Source organism: Empidonax traillii, unplaced genomic scaffold, assembly GCF_003031625.1.
Source record: "Empidonax traillii isolate 1590-97213 ecotype Southwest subspecies unplaced genomic scaffold, ASM303162v1 scaffold295:size639837, whole genome shotgun sequence".
In the NCBI taxonomy this organism is placed as follows: domain Eukaryota; kingdom Metazoa; phylum Chordata; class Aves; order Passeriformes; family Tyrannidae; genus Empidonax; species Empidonax traillii.
The window spans coordinates 346,456-366,666 of NW_020955488.1; the positions used below are offsets into that span (position 1 = coordinate 346,456).

The window sequence follows — 20,211 nt, forward strand, 5'->3', positions numbered from 1 at the left end:
CTAAGGCTGAGACTCTCAATGGTGTTTTCCCAAACTGATTATCACATATGTCAAAAGTCACAGCCCTTCTCTCTAAACGCTGATGGGAAGCTCTGACTCAGCCACCGAGTCAGAATTATGTTCTGTTTCAGAATTATATACGTACACACTCAGAAAGCTTGAGGATAATTTTAATTTATCTAATGCTTTCTAGACAAATATTTAAAGTTTAAAAGAGATTGGTTTAAAAGTTACTTACGTGGCTGTCTCACATTTGGCTTTGGAAGGGAAGGATCTAATTTAAAACAAAAAAACCAAAATTCACAAAACATTAGTCAGATACAGTTCTATATAGAGACTACAAACTATGCAGGTTCTGATCTAACAGCAAAATATTTATTAAAATTTACCTTATATTAAAATTTATTTTAATAATATTTTAATTTATTTATTAAAACATTTATTAAAATTTATTAACATTAACCGCAATTTTTACAAACTAGGAATTTCAGGAAAACTATACCAAATTCAGTAATCTCACCTATCTCAGAAAAATTCTATTCATATAACAATTATTCCTCAAGGGACCCTATCTACAGTATCATTCATATATCATATATTTTGCTGGCAAGTACAGTGCAACCTTTCCCAACTCAGATGTAACCAGGTCTGACCTACAGTAACTCTGGTTACCCCAATGTGAAGTTCTTACAAAGCACAGATTGCAAAGGCTGTTTTTAAGGTGATTACATTCATCTGACTACTCACTAGTCCCAAACAGGAGATACCAGCATGCTGCATCACAGGGACAACAACAAAAATCAAACAAAACAAAACAAACACTGGCCATCATCTCCAAAGAACAGTGATTTTATGGCATGATACACACGACTTTGTCCAAATTGCCCAATGACTATGCGCTGATTCACCCATTTTCCTGAGTCCTACTTGGTATTCTTGGAAGTTGTGTGGGTTTTTTGGTTTGGTTTTTTAATTATATATGAGGAAAGAAAGATCATAGCTATTGTAACAAAGCTATTATTCTTGGCAAGAACATCAAATATCATTATCAGCATATAACAGAAAGAGACAAGGAAACAAGTGTTGAAAAAATGAAGAATTTTCCCTTCTTTTGCTGAACTGGCTTCTCTTATCTTTCTCCAAGAATGCCACCTCAAGCAGAAGAGCTAGAGATTCTGGCTTCAGACCCAAGGACCTGTTTGGTTAGCTGCAGTTTGATACTGGATTGCCCAGTAACTCAGGGGTCTCATTTCAATTCCAGCATATCTGACTATGTTCAGTGCAACAGATGTAAAAGCATTTGATTCAATACTTGTTTTTATATCTTTAGAAACTGGAAAAAAAGATAGTTTAACTGTTATGCAACCATAGCAGCACAAAACCCCTTGAAAATAAATATATTTATTTATTTAAAGTGTTCTTAAACCAAGACTATGCTTCTAACTTCTAAAACCCAGATGGCAGCACTAAATTTGCAGCAATATCCTTTAGACCATTAGGCTCTGAGACATGTGAGACACGTGCCTACAAAATTTTAAACAGCATTTTATTCTTAAATTGTGTTATTGACTCTTGTTCTAACACAAGAGTATCTCTCGGCAGAGGAGAAGAAACAGGTGAAACAAGTAAGAAACAGGTGAGAACACAGAGGGGTGTGTGGGTGTGCATGCACAAATAAGCTGGAAAGTCAAACAAACATAACAGCAACAGTATAACTGAATGTAAAATTTGTGAGGAAGGCTGGACTGAAACCAAAGAGCAGTGAAAAGTACAAACATGGGTAAGGGCACTATCAGATTGTCCAAACACTCCACTTGCATATCCCAAGTGCCAAAAAAATTCCTTCTGAGCTGAGGGGAAAATGAATTTTCCATGCTCTTTCTATCACTGGCTTCTCTACAGAGAATATGAAATCTGCTAATGATAAACTGTGTAGCCTATTATCAATTCTCTTCAGTCATCCAGTTCTTACATGTACTTTATTGTGGTTTGCTCAGATCAATTCAGCAGGGAGAATTCTTGAACTCTACAAAAAATATCTAATTTAAAAACAAGAGCAACCAGCCTTTAGAACTATAGTAATTTTCTATATCTTTGTAGGATAGAGGCACTTGTTAGTTGCCCACTTGACCTCCTTTCTATGACCTGTCTTCTTTTGCAGTAGAAATACTCAAGTCTGAACCATGACAGTGGTAGATCATTCCAACAAAAGAACATGTAATTCCTATCATTTAAATGGCTATCCATATACCTTTCATTGAACTGGGGGAGAGTATGCATGTGAAATGCAGGAATGCCAAGGGAAAGAACGTGGCATGGAGTTAGGTTCGAGACACTTCCACTGGGATCTAGTGCAATAATATAACCAACAGTCTCGTAAATAACTAACAAAATTAGGAGGGAAGGAAGAGTTATTCTCATTTGGATTTACCATTATGATTTCTAGTACAGTCAATGACAGTTATAAACTTATGACTGAAGAAAACAAAAGACACTTTTGCAACAACCAGTTTGTTCTGAGTTTTGAAATGTCAAGTGCATAATTTCCACAAGTGGCTAGCTGAGCAGATCCAATGGCAGCACCTTACACAGTATGGTTTATAACAGTGAAAGTTGGTCTGTTCACATTATAGAAAATGAGGAACACCACCTCTGAGAAGTAAATTCTACTGTTCAGTAGGATGATACAATTTCTTTGAACCACAGGTTCATGTATTGGCCAACCTGGCATTTGGCTTTAAGAAAGGGGTTGCTTGATTCACTGCAGGACAACTGCACACCAACAAAGCTATGTTGTTAATGAGCCACTCTGTATTATGTCTAAAAGCTGCGATGTGCTGGGGAGATTTCCACCAAACATCCCACAATTAGAGTAAATCACCCACAATTAAATGAAATACTCTATCACACTGCTGTCTTGTAACTAATCTTTATAAATTTAGCTTGTCTTTGCACACTAAGACCTTGTGCCTCTGACAAAGACAACATTCTGAGTGGAGCCCGAGATGGGAGCTGTGCACAATGCTCCACACATCACAAGGGCATGAGAGCTGAGAGTACGACTCTGTTTATTGAAAGCTGAATTTCAGTTGCAGGATTTACTCTTTCCCAATAGAAAGCCCACTGAAATAAAATGAGAGTTGAGCAAAAATAAAGCACAGAAGCAGGCCCAAAGCACAGTTTTAAGTGACAGATCAAATACTCACCTTTAATTCATATTAGATTTGATTTGTATTAACAAATTTGTAAAAAAACTCTCAAAAACTAAATATGAGCTGACTTGCAGAGTTAGACAGAAGCAGTTGTTGCTTATGTCCCTTAGCAATGCTGTACTGTACTTTAAATTGTTGGAAGACTAAAAAGCATGCACTGTACAATGGAGGTTAAAGGACTTCTTTAAGACTTCTTTAAAAGATCTCCATCTTCTTGATGCTCCCCAAAAAGCATTCCAAAGGTCAAAAAGCCTTTGGACACTATTGGAACATTTTGATTCAGCCCCTCCAAATCCCACAATCAGTTACTAACCACACTCATTTTCTTTCAATAAAGATTACATAAAGAAGTACCACCGAAGTGGAGCACTTTTGTGTATCTCATCTTTTGCTCTTAATAGTTTAACTGTCTAATGAGTCTCCAGTGGCCACCTTTTTGCTTTACAAACTTATCAGGCTTTAGCATCCTCAATACTTTGTAATTCCACTATTGTTATTCCTAGATTTATATTTACAAGTGCAATAAATAAATGATAAAGTAGGGAGCAGAGCACTGCCTTTGATCTCTGGGCAACAAGGTTGCTGTAAGTGTTACTGCTGCATTCATAGTTCCAAACTCCATATTATTTTTGCAGTACAGCATTCCTTTCTCTATGCCAGGCAAAACCACATGTCCAGAGATCAATACAATTAGGAAACAGCAATGAACTGCCATGGTGACTGCTGCCAGGGGAATGTCTAAACTAGTAACATCTTACAGGCACAGATTCACCACAAGATTACACAATGCCACAGTACTTGGAGCACTCCCTCATTTCAAGCCACTGTATATTATACAATATAATAAATACAGCTGTATTAAACAGTTCAAGCTCATTTTCATACCTTCTTGTTTTCCTTCATGTGTTATTACAAGGGGCTTGGTGAAGGTTTTCTTGTTGTGCATCATGGCCAAGATCATATCCACATTGAGAGAGGTGCAAGCTTCATCAGGAGGAATGCACTGCCGGTGGAAAGAACGGTGTGTGAGGTCAGAGAGTCACCTGTTTGCCAAGAACCTCCAAACAACCCCCATGTAATGTACTGGCAAAGGTAATTAGCTGTATTTCAGGACGCAACCTCTGCCTTCGTTAAGGATTCTCTACCCTTTATGAGACTGTTGAACTTCAATGGTATTAATTATTTCATTTTAGGATATTGTTTTTTCTAAAAATCTGGTAGCCAAAACCGTAGCCACTAACATGTGTTGATGAACAATGACAAATTATCTTTAAAAAATACATTTTAAGTGAAATGTGCATAAACACCAAATTAAAATAAATTTAGAATTCTTAGAATACATTCTTTAACAATTAATTTATATACAATGTCATTAGTTATAAAGCAAAATTTTGCAATTCTCTTTGGTAGAAATCAGATTACAATATTATCTGATATGATGCATGTCTTTGGAAATTGAAGCTAACATTGTGCTTTGGATATGCATGTGATATGGACAGCAAAGATCAACCTGAACCACTTGTGTAATAAAAAGCAATTTCTATTTGTAACCACCCAATGAAATTTAAACAGAAACTGTAAATCATGTCATCAAAATGCATACTGTAATAACTCTCCTCTATTAAAATCCTGAGCCTAGAGATACCATGTTTATTACATCAATTCCATAGAAAACCATTTATTCACTTCAGAGGTCAGATGAGAAAAATACCTTATTTTCATCTAAATAACAAGATTTAACTTTATAAATTACTGACCTTTGGCAGTCCTTGAGTATCTTTGTCTTTATTTGTACACAAAGTCAACTCGCAGTGAAGAAAGAGCAGTGAGATGTTGAACATTGGTTTAAACACAAAGCTAAATCTTTTTTTGTTCCTCTGTACATGTGGTACTGGAAAGTTCACCTTCTCAATACTGTAGAATTTAACAGATTCATCTTTAGGACAAATGTTTTCTATAATGGTATAGTCAGACATTCTATCTGGATTTGAAAACGGGGAAACAAAGCATGTTTGAATGGCAAAGCCCAAGGATCTGTCAGCTTTAGTCACAGACACCTGCGTTAAAAAGAAAGAGACGGTAAGATCTCAGAAATGACATTTTTAGTTCACATTTCATTAATATTTTCAACAATTTTTAAAGCAGTTTTCCAGTGCCATTTCCAATCTGAACTATTTTGAAGGCTAAATGTTAAGAGTAGACTGTCAAACTGAGAGACAGAAAATCTGTGGTTTCAAAATCAGCAGCTGTTTCATAGCATAACCGTGCATAAATACAGCAACCCCTTATCTTCCTGAAAGCAGATGAAAAACCCAGCCCAGATGAGACACACAGTTAATGAGTGCAACTGCCACCTGAAATGGCATTGCTCCCCTCAGACACACACACTGTAACAGGGCTGGATGGAAGTCAGTCACTGATTCCATATCTTTGTATCTGTTTGAAACTATAATGAAAAAGGAAAAATAAAAAGCAACAGACACAGAGAACCCACTCCCAGCCATGCCAGGAATGCAAAGGCAGAGAGGAGGTCACGGTCTGATGTGTGGGTGGCATTCCTGGATGGGGGGGGGGGGTTGAGGGAGCCTCCTAAAAGCCGTAATTTCTAGTGAAAGAATCCTTTTAGTTTATTGCAAGTTTGAAATTCATATTCTTTTTTGAAAAATAATTAAGACTGCAAACTTCGGAGGCCCTGATGTTGCTCAGCTGGACTGGAATGCAGACAACAAATGCTACAGAATAATTAGAAGAAAAAAAAATGGAATTTGTAGTAAATGAGCCATGTTGCTCTTAACAAACAACAGAGGCATTGTTTCTAACCATTAACACTGCCCAATGAAACAGTTCCACAAGAAATAATTTTTTTCTCAGAAGAAATGTGCCTTATCTGTGTACTTAATCCACATGTGCCTCATGTATCTTTAAGGAAGAGCCTGCCAAACTCTGTGGTTTGTGCAGTAATTTTTGAATGCTATGAGTTTTGCAGTGAATAAAGGCATTTCTCATTTTTTCTCTCCCTTGTGTGAGCAGCAATCAAACTAGAGATGAAGGGACATGCAAGGGATTTTCTAAGCAAGAAAGACCATCTTCCAAGAAGAACAGAAATAAAGATGGATAAACAAAAGTCAGCCACTAATATTGACAGGAAACAAGCTGCTGGTGTGAACTAGTTTAAAAAGAGATTATGGGAAGGAGGACAGGCATACTACAGTTCATTAAATAAAAGAGTGAATGATATCTCAAGGAAAGAAAAGAATTACAGGAGGAAGGTGAAAAGATGACAGCAGAGAAGAGAAAAAAAAAAACTCAAAATATTCAAACACAAAAAAATCTTTAGCAGAGAAGGAAAAGGGAGATCCAGAGTTCTTACTGATTATGACCTTTATGATCTATTTATCAACCCCTCAAATATATTTGTTAACAAAAAATGCAAAATAGAAACAAAACCGCAAAAACAAATTATCTGCGTCCGTTAAAAAATGGAGTTAAAGAAGTTCAAAACTGATACTTTTTTCAATGCAGAAGAAGGAAAAACAGGGAAAAAAAAAGGCTTCTGCCAGGACAGGTGATGAAGAAATCAGAACATCTGTCTGAATAAACAGCTACAGAACCAGACAAATCCAGAGGGCTCAGAGCCAGGGGGATTCATCTCAGAGCGCTGAAAGAAGCAGACGGTTTTATCCAAATGAAAAAAAAAAAAAAAAGAAGTGTCTTTTATAAACATATTCTTAACTGAGTATGACATACTTTCTTTTTGCTTCAACTATCCTAAATTCTTTTCACTGGGTAGAGAACAAGGAAGAGACACAACACACTGAAATCATGAAGAAAATTGCATCAATGTCAGACAGGTCACTGTGCTTATCATGTGCAACATGGACTCACAAAGAGGAACTACCTTGGGCAAGAGAAATAAGCACAGAACTACTTCAATAAATATACTCTTTTTCGTGGTCTTATAAGCCCATAGCTCATACCTTGTAATTTATTCAGCTATGAACTGGAGATACTTCTATATTGCCAAAGTTGTATTTATTAATGCCTACTATTATTTGAAAAATCCAAAATACACATGGCTATATTTAGAAATACTGACTGTATTGGTTTGAAATTCCCGAGATTTCATAAGCAGCTCAATAACACATGGAAATATTGTCATGATGCAAAACACACCTGAAGTCAAGGGTACCCTGCTGTTGATTTTGCTTTATTCTTACTTATCTAAATCTGGTAGATCTCTTGTGTGGCAGCATTCAGAAGGGTTGTAACTCATGTTTTTAAATGAACTGGAAAGAGATCAGAATCTGTACTAATGGTAGAACCTGAGAACACTAGCCTATGAAAGACACATACTTGTAATAATTTTTTGTATGTCTACATCTTTCAGATGAAGTTCAGACATATTACCAAATGAAATGAACCCTGAACTTCATCAGGACATGCCAGTTCAGAGCAAGAGCCCAGAGACACCTTGAAGTTCTGGACAGAAAAGCAGATTTGGCAAGAATCACCAATTTACCTTGTAAGAAAAATTCATCCATTTTGCAAGAATCCTTTGGTTTTTACCCAAAATATTGCCCTACTTCTTACCCCCCAGTTTCTGTTCTCTGGAGCCACCACGGTAGCTACCTGCCTGTCTAAACCAACCGCCCCAAACCCTTCAACTGACAAGAACAGATTTGGCTCAATTGCATGGCCTTGCAAAATACTTCTGTTAGTCTGAAAGCCTTTTTCAACTTGTTACCTCTACATATACTGGCCCATTCACAGCAACAGAGAAGAGTCCTTGGGAGGGAGCAAGGAACAAATCTGTTTTGTACAGCTCCATGTTGAAGGTCACATTGGTGATGTGCGGTTCAGGAGGCCAGAATATGCCTCTGTCATCCTCTGGCTGGTGCAGTGTGCAATTAAACTGAAATGAAAAAAAAAAAAACAAACAATAACATTCTGAGTTAGGAGTGGTAGCTGGATAAGGACAAATTTGGTGTGTGCAATACAGGTTCCCCCATGTTCCACCTACTTAGTGTAAATCTTCAACACGGTCGTAAGAAATAGTAGTGAGAGAAAATGCGTTAAAAGACAAATCAATTTCTATACAATTAATGTAATTTAGGTGGAATATGCCCATTACAATAGGTATTTCTTTATTGTCATGTGCAAACTGAGAGTAACATACCGCTATTTCAGGCCAGCTTGAGAAAGAAACGTCTCCCTCATCAGCATCCCCTGGAAAACCATTATCACCCGATTCCATGTCATCATCATCAAAGCTGCTGCCTTCAGCTGGTGATGACAGCTGAATGACAATCTGCTCAAAAGATATTACAAACAAATTAGATTAGATATAACTGAGCACTCTCATGGTTATTATTTTCTTCTCTCCAGAACAATGCAAAGGCCAAAAGAAGAGCACCAGCTAAGCAGACAGTGAAAGCATGCCTTAAACTGCTTTATGCTGAGCAGGTAGGACATGCAGCTTGTATTTAGAGAATGCTCCTTAGTTTTTTTCCCAGAATTCAGAGCCAGCAAAGACACCAGTCTGGGTGTTGGTGTCTGAATAAGCAGCCTAGCATTTCTGTTCTATTTCTGGTATTTCTATAACCAACACTGAAAAAAGAGATGGCTTTCTGAAGTGATTTTTTACAACTTGTTTTCCTGAATGCACTCAGGAAAAATCACTAGAAGTGTTAGGGTTATTACAGGATGTTCTCCTCTGTCACTTGCATTTTTTTTTCCAGAGATGTAAACCCCAAAACATTATCTCCCTTTTTCATCTTCCCCTTGTTTTTCCCTGAATTCCTGGGGGTTTGTTTTCCAGTGCTCTGCACTCTGCTTCATTATGCCTTGTGGGTCCTTCGCTAGTTCCCTCCCTTCCAGGACTTCAACTTGTTTTCTTGGACATAGAGCAACTGCTGAAAAGTGGCATGTACACACCCTTTGACACTCCACTGCAGGGTGTTTATTTTTTAGGAGAAATGCTCCCAAACTGTGAAAAAATACCATATGGGTTTTGGAGTTCAAGTGTGTAGCCAAAACTATTAAAAGACATGACAGAGAAAAGAGAGAGGGTAAATGACCATTTTAGTTTGGGCCATAATAGAATACAGGGACAATGACAGTATTTAGCTCCAGACACACGCTGCTCTGTAGTCTGCTGACGATTCTATCCACAGTGCTGGTTTGGGACTGTTTCTAAACTTAGGTGCTACCAACTCACCAGTATAGAACAGTTTTAACCAGGCAAGGTCACATCAGATTGCCTTAGCTGTGTCTGGGTTGGACCACAGGCTTTCCATCATTTGCCAAGGTTACTTCCATGTACTGGAAAGCTCAGCAAGAGAAATGGGTCATTACTTTCCAACCCAGATTAGATGCACTGCACTCAAGTTCATAAGCTGAGCCAGTCTGGAAGCAGTTGCCTACAACCTAACTGTGCTCCTTAGCATCATTACTTATATGCAAGTACCCAAGAGTCCCTTCATCATGTATATCAAGGGACAGAAAATATGTATTCAAATTCTAAAAGAGAAGCATGCATAATTAATGTATTTTCCTAATATTTTAAGAGCCTTTTTCACATACAATTTTAGAAGAAAAAATTTTTACTTAATTCAGCATACGAATTAATTGGTATTGCTTTGTACAATCACAAAATTCCCATTCCTCCTTACAGAATACAGTACTGCTTATGTATGAATGCATCGAAGCTGCACAGGGAAAGCTGGTGCAAATTCTCTGAGATTGGTACAGAAAGTCCCCAAAGGGCAACCATGCAGCTTTGTAAAAAGTATTTAACTCCAAATCCTCCTTTTTCCTTCGGGATGCTATCCGACCACAGGAGCACAGCCTTCATGCCTCCCTGAATACAGGGACTGTGGCTGCAATGAGGTTTGAGTTGGACAGGAAAAGTTCAGGATTCTTCAGACTTAAGCTAACTGCAACACCTTCCTTGTACTATGATGTGCAGTGCAGAAGGTGGATCCTCTCTGTAAAATACTCACAGAGTTAAAATAAACGATCTTGTTCAAGATATATGCTGTCCGAGTCCCACACTGGTTCAGCGCAGACTCCAAAATGAAATGGGTGCCATTCATCCTGCCTTTGCAAGAGTGATCCAGCAGCGAGAGCTCTGTCCGTGTGTAGCCACTGGCCTGAAACAAAGATGCTTTGTGAGTGACAGAAACACAATTGTGTTCAGCTCTGCTTAAAGAGCAGTTCAGAATACTGTTCATGACTGCTCAAAGGAGGAAGTGAAGTTCATTGTACTGGCATCCAGGGAAGGTCACTCTCAAAATGCTGTTACACATGACAGGCAGGGAATAAATGTAACATGGAACAAAGAAAACAACAGGTTCATTATTCATCTTCTGATTAATAATGCTAACTCTGGTCTGAAATGAGCTAAAAATGCTGTCTGCATCAGGCTCTTTTCTACAATACAAATGGACACAAGCAACCTGTCAGCTGGTTAGATAGTACAGACAGATCTATTCAGGTTTCACATTGCTATCAAAAGCAACTTCTTTGTGCTTTGGAAATAAAAAACAGACTGATCGTTGAGCACACTAATTTTTTGACAGAGTCAACACTGCAAAGCTTTAATAGGAAATCCCTCTAAAAACCATCAGGTTGTTGTGAAGAGGAAACACGGTTCTGAGTTATGGCAAAGAATATCTACAGTATAGTTTCCTCACCAAACTATTTTTGGGAGGTTGAGTGGTGATGGCTGTAGATCTTAGAATGTTTATTTTTTCAATCAAAATGCAAATAAAATGGTCTGTCCAAAAAAAGGCCTACCCAACTCTGAGAATAAGACAGCCCACCAACCTGCAGAGCATCTTTTTCTACAGCTACTGTCATGGCTTTGTCATCACACTTTATTGACAGGGCCACATCAGCACTGCCCTGAACCTCTTCTGGTTCTTTATGTTTTGAGAGGGAATGTCCAAAGTCATGATTTATTAACGTATCTACTGAGTGCCTGGACGGGAAGATTTCTTCTCCCACTGTGTCATGCCTTCCTCTGTTAATGTGAAATGGAAAAGTCAGGCCATCACTTAGTGCAGGATTCTTTGGAGCAGGCAGTGGATTAGCTCCCAGCAATTCTGTCAGCTCTGGAGGAAGGGAATGGTCTTCTTCGTCATTCATCTCTTCTGAAAAAAAACAAAACAAACAAACAGACAAGCCCCCCTCCCATAAGTTTATTAGATATTTTTCCTGAAAAGTATCCAGAAATAATAATTTTTGTATTAAAAAAAAAAATCCAGAAAGGAGGGTCCTGAAGGACATCCAAAGTAGTGTCTTTGTACTTTTCACGTAACTAGTCACAACTCCTCCAACTGAAGGTTTAGTTGTTCCTGAGGCATCTAATCTTGCTATATTTAGTCCCTGCTAAAAATCTCCCTCACTAAGAGCTGAAAATAAACGTTGAGGTGTATACTTATTATATGCAAAAGAACCACAGAGGTAAAAGAAACATCACATCATCAAATATACTATTTTGGTGCTGTTGAAATAGTCTAAGTGCAAATCATTGGGTGAAATTCTTCCATTACCCCACCCACCACAAATTCATTCACTCTACTGTTGTGAAACTACTTACATAGCCAAAGTGAAGCTAAATGAGAGTTAACTTTATAGTGAGTAAATGAGAAAACTATCTCCTGGCTTACACATGTGACTGCTCAGGACAGGAATCTCAACATCTGGCTCAGACAGATAATTATCTGTAACCCATCAGAGTGCAACTGATAAAATTAAAGTGAACATAAGGTTTATCAAAATGGTAAAACAATACTTTTAGTGGTTTAAACTCAGAATTAGTGAGAAAAACAGATGCAGTTCTGCTAGCTTCAATGGACCCATATATCTTTACATCAGCAATGACTTTGGCCAAATAACTTTTTTTTTTAATGCTTGTATTTATTATCATGTCTGTAAACAATTTAAATGTTTATTTAATTGTCTCAAGAAAACACTACGCTCATACTTTTGGGAAAAAAAACACCACCAAAAAAAAATCAGAGCTAGATTCATAAACTAACAAGACAGCCGGTTGCTGAAGTCCATTTCAGTGAACACTGAGCATGGTCAGATATAAAGTCTTGTGTTGGATAAACTATAAACACCTAATTCCACCAACATTTCAGGAAATAAAACAACTTGCCTAGACTTTTCTAATCAAAAAGACATCATTCACAGATATTACCAGCACTCTTGATGATGAGCAGTAAAAGCAGTGCAACACCCAAAACCAAAGCTTCAAAACTGAGAAAACATCTTTTAAGTCATTGTATTCCTGGAAATACAAGATGTATATTTTCTATATGCTAAAAATCCATCTTCAAGCTTACCTGTATCTTCAAGTTGCAGATGAAATCTGTTAGCAACAGGGGCTTTTGTGTAGGAAGTAACTGGACTATAGTTATGCTCATAAGCCCACTTGATCAAACTCTCATGTGATGAGGGAATATCAGGTATTACTGATTTACTCATAGTCATGGACCGTTCTGTTTCCTTTCCAAAACCAATACTATTTGATGTCTGCAAATAAAGACAAACTTGGTTGGTGATTTATGATTTAAGGATACTTAAAATGGAATAATGACACCAACTGAACCCTTTTTTTTATTCTGCTTTACTCTATTAAATAACAGCCAACTGAGGACACCTGGGAAATAAAGCAAACTCTGCCACCATAGGCACGTTATTGCTGCATACATGGAAAAAAGTCCCCCCCTTCCTCCCAGCCTCTGGCTGGAGTACAATAAATCAAGGTAGTTAAAAACTGTTAATCCTGAAATGAGACAAAGACATATTTGCAGTCATTTGTATAATGCGATACTTTCTCCAAAACTGAGTTGAAATTACTTCTGAGGTGTGGTGAACTCAAGGTGACAACTGATTTTTCAAATGTCCCCTTCGTTTCTTTGATGAGAGCATTACTTCAACTGCATAAGGGAAAACCTTTGTTCAAGTGAGCATTACTGAAAAAGGCAAAGCAGTGTGCTCATGAAGTAGAGCTGAGCTGATACCAGCTAATGCTTTAAAGTCAGCTGGCACCAAGGACAGGCTGTGTCTGAATAAGCACCCTAGAAAGGCTGTGTGCCTTCTGTAAATTTCTGACTACGTTAAACAGGATTGAATTAAATGCTTAATAGAGCAGTAAGTGAGAGCAGGCACATTTATGCTTGCCCAGACTACTTAAAAAACAACATACACTTTCTGCATACAAAAAATTTTAAGATTTAATTAACAATACAAGTTTTACACAAAAAAAATCGATATAGAAAACTCATAAATGCACTTGCATGTTTCATTTTTTTTTAATTATTAAATAATTACAAATAATGCCACAAAAAAGTTGGCACTGGAATACAGATGAGTCACACTGTCAGTTAGTTTCTATTTTCCGGTAAATGTTTTCCTAACTTTCAAATTTCCTTTTCCAAATGGGCAAGTCAAAGGAATAGAACAAGTATCTCTCACTGTTAGAGAGGCAGTTAGAAAATATTAACTGGTATTATACTCAAACTTGAATTTAAGTGCTTGGCATCTTTAACATGTATTCACACAAAGCTAAATACATATATATTTATTTTTACACTCACAACACTACTATTAGCACTATAACAATCACATCAGTGGCAACAGAACAAGCAGAACATAGATGCTGCAGGAAAGGCACCATGACCCAATTTTCAGTGATTTTGGAATGTGATTGAATTGCACTTTTTAATGCAGCTGATACCATGGAATGTTCCATAAACACTTTAATTTCCATGCTCAATTATCTTCTCCATCATATAGGTTGTATTTTTTTTTATTCCCATTGCTTTTCCTCGAATCTTAAATCTCTTTCACTCTAGAACATCAAAGGATTAACTGTTGAGATCTCCTTTAGATAGTGGTCGTATGGACATGTTGTGCAGGTCATAGACCTTGGCTGCACTTCTCCACCTGACATCAGAAACGACTTTGGAACAAAGAAGTGAATAAAGCATGTAGAGAGTCCTGATCATATGGCAGAGTTTACTTTCAGCTCCCTCCCTCATTTCTTGCTAGAGACGCAGCTCTGCAGCTTTTAAACATTTGCAGCTTCACAATAAAAATAATTTTAGGTACAGAGTGTCTGGTCTGATGATATTGTTACTAGTACCAGCAAAGGCCACTGAAGGTAAGAAACAAAAATGGAGCAACAGGTATCCTAATTTTAGTGCCTTATAATGCTTCGAATCAACTGATCTTTGATCTTCAACAGATGCAATTCTGGACATGACTGATCACGCATTTTCATATTACCACAGCTTTGACTGTTGGAATTATTGTGCTACTCCAACGTTGCTGCATCTGCCTCTCAGCTTTCCTTTACTTTTTTTGTCAGAAGGAGACAGCTGAACAAATATTATCCCAGAAGTTTACTGTCCTAGCTGGCACCCAAGCACTTCCAGAACTTGTTTATACCACTCCACTCCACCCTGAGCCTGCAAATGTTCAATCCTGCATCACCTTAGTGAAACAAAACCAAGAACGAGGGCTTGCAGGAATAGACCTCCTGAACTTGTCTGTCCTGCCAACACGTTCACACACAGCGTCTGAAACCAGGAAATCAGAGACCCCACTGACCTACTCAGAAGAGAGAGAGATCATTTCTGGAAGTGGTGGGCAGCTTCTCTCATGTAAAGAACAGTCCCTCCAAACTTTTGAAACCCTCACAGGCTTCTGTGCATTTCATTTCTCTCACTCTTCACCCCTCAACACACTTATATTCTTTCTGCAACTTCACTGTGCAATTCCCAGCTTTGCAAAGGGACACCAACACCAAAGGAAGCAGCGTGAACAGCAGCCTACAAGCACAGAACCACACAAGCACTGCACAGGGGCTGCTGTAAGGCCAGACTGCACGCTGGAGTTTAACACAGCCTGGGAGGAAAGCACTGCACATGCATTATGTGCTATTACTTTACCTAAACGGCTCCCATTTTGCTTGTGTTTGTATACCTCCCCTTCCAGAGTTTCAAGAAACACAGCAATCTGGGAGATGAGCTACAATGTCTTTTTCATTTTTTGTCCACGAACTTAGACCTCAATAACTCACAGTCCTGGGTTTGAGGGAGCTTAGCACTAACCTTTCCCTCTCAGTCTGCCAATCCCCTCAAGACAATTCTGATTCGTACTGAGGGCAAGAAGTTAGGAAAATTGAAGTGCATGGAACTGCTTCAACTAATAAAAAGAACATTGTGAAACATTACCTAATTGCTTAGTAATGTTTTATGCATTGTCTAAATTTGGGCTTGGAAAGGCCTTCAGCTTAACAGAGATATGAACAGATCCTAAATGTTGGATATGGAGACTTTTTAATGACATGGGGGGGTCCCCTCCCACACCCCCTCTAAATAAAGGAGAACACATTCAGAAAATGAAGCATCTATATACATAAAGCAGTAAAGCAGTTACTCACAAATCCCAACATAAATACAAAGTCTTTTATATACTGACATTTCATATATATTTTATGTATTATTTTTTCTTTTTGTTAATCTAAATAAAGTTTTACCTTCTGCCACTCATTAGAGAAGGAATTTTTAATTACTTTTTATAATTATACTATTTATAATTTTTATATGTATACACCTATAATTATTAATAATAAAGAATTAAAAAATAATAGCAGTTTTCCTTTTCTGTATTCAAGTACAGCATTTTAGAAATTTTAAAACTCTGTAGAAATCCTCTCCCTGAAAATTGATCATCCATAAAGTGATAGCTTCATGGACATGAAATGTGGTACTTGAGCTATTTCCATGCAGGGAATGAACTAAGGCACAATTATCACATGAAAGCAGACCCACATGGGCCTAAATATGCAGTGGTGAATTTTATGTAATAATCCAGAATGAAACTTTCAAGTCAAGCATTGTTTTTTTGCCCTTCTGCTTGCAAGAGTGGTAATCCTCAGCAACTAACCTTGACCTTTCTCTTTAAGGACTGATTATTTAGAAACCTATAGAATAACCAGAACACCCTTTCCTGTCTGTAAGAAAAATATCTAGGGATGAAGAGGGACTTTCATCATCCCTAGATAATTTTTCCATTCAATTTTCTGAGCAACACCAAAATTTGTTTCCTTTTATTTCCTTCACTCTCAAAATATAGCATGAAATCCTGCCTACCAATCTGTCTTCTTAGAAGATTTAGATCAAACAGCCTTCGGACCCTGTCAAAACTGCCCTTACACACTTCAAAAGCAGGAAGCTACTCAGCAAGGTAAAATTCCCACAAACAGAGAGCTGGAGTTTGAAAAAGTAACTGAATTACTGCAAAACTGCTGATCGGGAGGCCACTGGGTGGTCCTGAGCAAACATTCAGCTCAACTGTACCACGTGCTCTTAACTGATCGCTTAAGACAGAAATAGGCCACATTTATTGACTGCATGATCAGTCCAATTATATTTATTTATTTCAGACTAAGGGAAAACACATTTTCTTAGTAAAAATGGTGCTGAGCCACAAAGCCTGTATCAAAAAAATCAATGTGAACCAGCATCTCCAGTAATTTTAGAAGTTTAGCTTTAGAGATCCTGGTTTTAACTTTTTAAAAGCTTATTATTTGTGGATTAAACAGAGATAAGGTCAATTTGACCAAATATTTACTGTGGACAGAAGTACTGGCAGGGAAGAGGGATAAAGACTAATATAACCACAAGCAGGAGAAGTAATAATGTTTCCACTTCTAAGGGTTGTGGGTGTGTGCCACATATTCAGTATTATCCATTCTGCACTCAAAGGCATTGTTTCAACTTCTGAGATGAACCTGTAGATCCACTCACTAAAGTAACAGTAAAAAGGGACACGAACATCCAACTTTGTGTTTTGGGTACTTCAACAGAAGTTGAAAAGACACAGACCCTAAATCCTTGCACTAACCACCTGGCTTCTGTGATGTGCTGGTCTAATAGCCCATATACTAAAAACTAACAGGACAAAATAGTTCATGTATTTACTCCCTGACATGCAGTAACAATTAAAAAAAAAAGGCTATTAAGAGAAGACATTCAGCAATCAATACAATCTAGCATTATAACACATTTAAATGGATTCTATACCGTTGCAGTATTATATCTCTCAAAAAATAAAGGTGCCTTAACTTACAATCACTTCCAGCTTTCCCTGGACATCATGAGACTTGATAACCCAATTGACAGACTTTCTACACTTGAGGATAAGTACGACATCTCTGACAAGTCTGGCGCCTGGCTGAGATGGTTTAATGTCAACGATTATATCCACCTGGAGAGCACTGTATGTGGAAAATAGAAAGTTAGAACAGAATGCCAGAAATTTTCAGCTATCAACCTTCTTCCAATCCATCATGTTTCCACTGTCTGGCCAGCTGATTAAAATGCTGGATATTATCCCAGGCAACATAACATGTGCAAAACAGATTGTTATTCCATATACGCTTAAGTGATTTTGCATAACAAGAGAAACAAGTACTTTTTAGACAAATAATATTGTTGTCTCATATTTACAAAGAGTGTGCTATTCATTTCAGCTATTATTTAGAGCAGGTAAGTTATATGACTAGCAGGTTGCTTTATAAAATAAACATTGTTTTCTTATTTTCCTCTGACAGAGTGTAAATATAGTGGTTTCAGTTTCCTCTGGTTACAACTGTATTAAAATAATACCTTTAAGAAGGCAAAAAGACAAATTAAGCAGGTTAACACAAACACACACATAAAAACCCCAAACTAAACCACAAATACTATATTGGGGGATGTCTCTGCTTAGGCAGTTAAACTGTGGAAATTACTTTGCTTAGGATCTTGCGTGTGTTGAGGAATTAAGCAGTGTATTCAGTTTCCAATACTTCTGGATATCTACTTACTCGAAACAGAAAAAAAATCCAGATGTCCAGCCCACTGCTTGCTGGAAAATAGATGAACACTATACAGATTTTCAAGATCTCAGTAAAATAAGCAAATGGGCAGAGCAAATGTGTTTGTACCCATCAATAACACCTTGTCATGCAAAATATCAATTCAACAGAAAAACGTATACTTCCAGACCATCTTATGGGGCCATACATCACAAGAACGTGCTCATCCCCAAGTAACAGGTTTCAACTAAAACTCTGCACTAAAACTTAGTGTTTTTTGGGGCATTTGTCTCATCTCCTGAAGTTCTACACACCCCCAGATCAGCTTCTGTACGTTTCTTTGAGGATTTAAACTTTGTAAAGATAACTATGGATAACACATAAAACTAAGAACAAAGCAACTTATTACTTCTTTTATTTTTAATAACAAAACATTTAAACATTTCCAGTGTTATCTGAAAATCAAACTCCTATTGTACTATCAGCCAATGCCAAAAGCCCAGTGGGCTTGGAACCCGGGCTGTCATCGCATGACACTACACAGGACGTAGAATGATGCTGATGCTAAAGATCAGTTCTGTTCAGGATGGGGCTGCAACTCACACCACAGAAGCAAATCACTGGGGGTTACCTACTCCCTTTCCACTACATCTCAGCACTTTTTAATTCTCCCCAGTTTGCTAGGCAAGAATATTGTCAGGCTCTGGATTCAACATCTTGTAATGAGATAATTATCCTTTTTTACAAAGATCTCTCCTCCCATCTCCATCTGCCTGTGTGATTTTCTCATTAGGGATAGGACATGCTCACGTGTAACTGCATGAGGAGCACGACTGGCCAGTGCTGGGTATCTGGTGTCAGCAGTAAGCAGACAGGATTTTAATGCTATCTCATCTTTGATGAAATTGTAATCATCTACATTTCACAGCAGATTTCTGTTCTACTAACCATACTCAGCACTTAGAATGAGCTTTTCCAAGTATGACTATCTGAAGCAAACCCCATTAATTCTCCCACTAAGATCTACGAAAGACTAGCAAAGGATGAATGTTTTAAATGTCCTACCTTCCAAAGGTACCTTTGACAATTCAAATAATCCTCATAATGTGTACAGAGTTGTTTTCCCTAACCACTAGTTATAAACTTTTTTGGTCAGTGATTCACTGTTAACCTTTAACATTTCTTGCAGTTATCAAACTATCCCTTAAATCCAACTGGAATCTTGACAGAGAATACTGTCCTGAATCTTCAGACCAACTGTGGAACAATTACCATAGACCACAGATCATCTGCAACCTCTGGACCACTGTATGGAAGCCACTGCCCTAGGCTTTCCTGCCAGTCATTCCAAACAGTGACACATCAAGATTACTTTCAACCTCTCTCTCACCTCCTCATACAGTAGTCTAATCTTAAACCCTCTCTGTCAGATGCTGCCCTCACTGAAGTTCCCTTATTCATCTTAGTCTTGGGAAAATTTGATTGATTGAGCAAGAAGAGGGGTAGGATACAGTCCATAAAAACTGTGCTTTCCAGTCTTGTCCAGAAAGATCCTGAGATTATGAAGGAGAATCCAAAATCTTTACCTACTGGAGAACTAATTTCTATTTAAGGCAAAGTACTGAAGTTGAAGCTTTTCTTCTAAGTATGAAATGGCTACTTTCAGTTGATTTTTAAATAGACAGGTGAAACCTTTAGTTATGATTTCAAACATTTTTAGTCTATTTAGATGATACTTTACCTGTTAGGATTGGAATTTGGAGTGCTTAGTTCAATGATATGAACTTCTCTTTCTTGGACTAAGTTAGACATAAGGCACCCCTCTGCTGGCTTTGGTTGAAGGTATCCCGCAAGGTAATTTAAAGAGAGAAAATTCTTTTTAATGTTGCACGAGGGAGGAAAAACTTGATCTGAAGAGGGAAAAAAAAGAAAGCATGTGTACCGTTAAACATACGTATCAGTTTAGACATATAAATATATATGTATATGCATCTACTTCAGTGTGGTACTATGCTGCTGAAAGGTACATCTATTATCCACTGTAAGCACAACAAATCAACATCATATTGAAAGGAAGATCATTGTTGTAGTGACATCACATTTCTGAATCAAAATATA

The 20,211-nt window shown here is 37.6% G+C and overlaps 1 protein-coding gene across 4 annotated transcripts in view; it reads right to left on the reverse strand.

Annotated features, from left to right (window-relative positions):
• The window catches only part of TGFBR3 (transforming growth factor beta receptor 3), a 112,380-nt gene that overhangs the window by 8,443 nt on the left and 83,726 nt on the right, over positions 1–20,211 (reverse strand). For 3 of the 4 annotated variants that reach the window (XM_027890722.1, XM_027890720.1, XM_027890721.1), the window contains exons 6-15: positions 19,835–20,003; positions 17,364–17,511; positions 12,566–12,755; positions 11,040–11,365; positions 10,214–10,363; positions 8,389–8,520; positions 7,957–8,124; positions 4,970–5,269; positions 4,098–4,215; positions 239–274 (exon numbers count right to left, since the gene is read on the reverse strand). In XM_027890722.1, coding sequence (XP_027746523.1) covers positions 239–274; positions 4,098–4,215; positions 4,970–5,269; positions 7,957–8,124; positions 8,389–8,520; positions 10,214–10,363; positions 11,040–11,365; positions 12,566–12,755; positions 17,364–17,511; positions 19,835–20,003 — 1,737 coding nt within the window. The remainder of the gene's footprint in view (positions 1–238; positions 275–4,097; positions 4,216–4,969; positions 5,270–7,956; positions 8,125–8,388; positions 8,521–10,213; positions 10,364–11,039; positions 11,366–12,565; positions 12,756–17,363; positions 17,512–19,834; positions 20,004–20,211) is intronic. The other variant, XM_027890723.1, reaches the window with a different exon arrangement.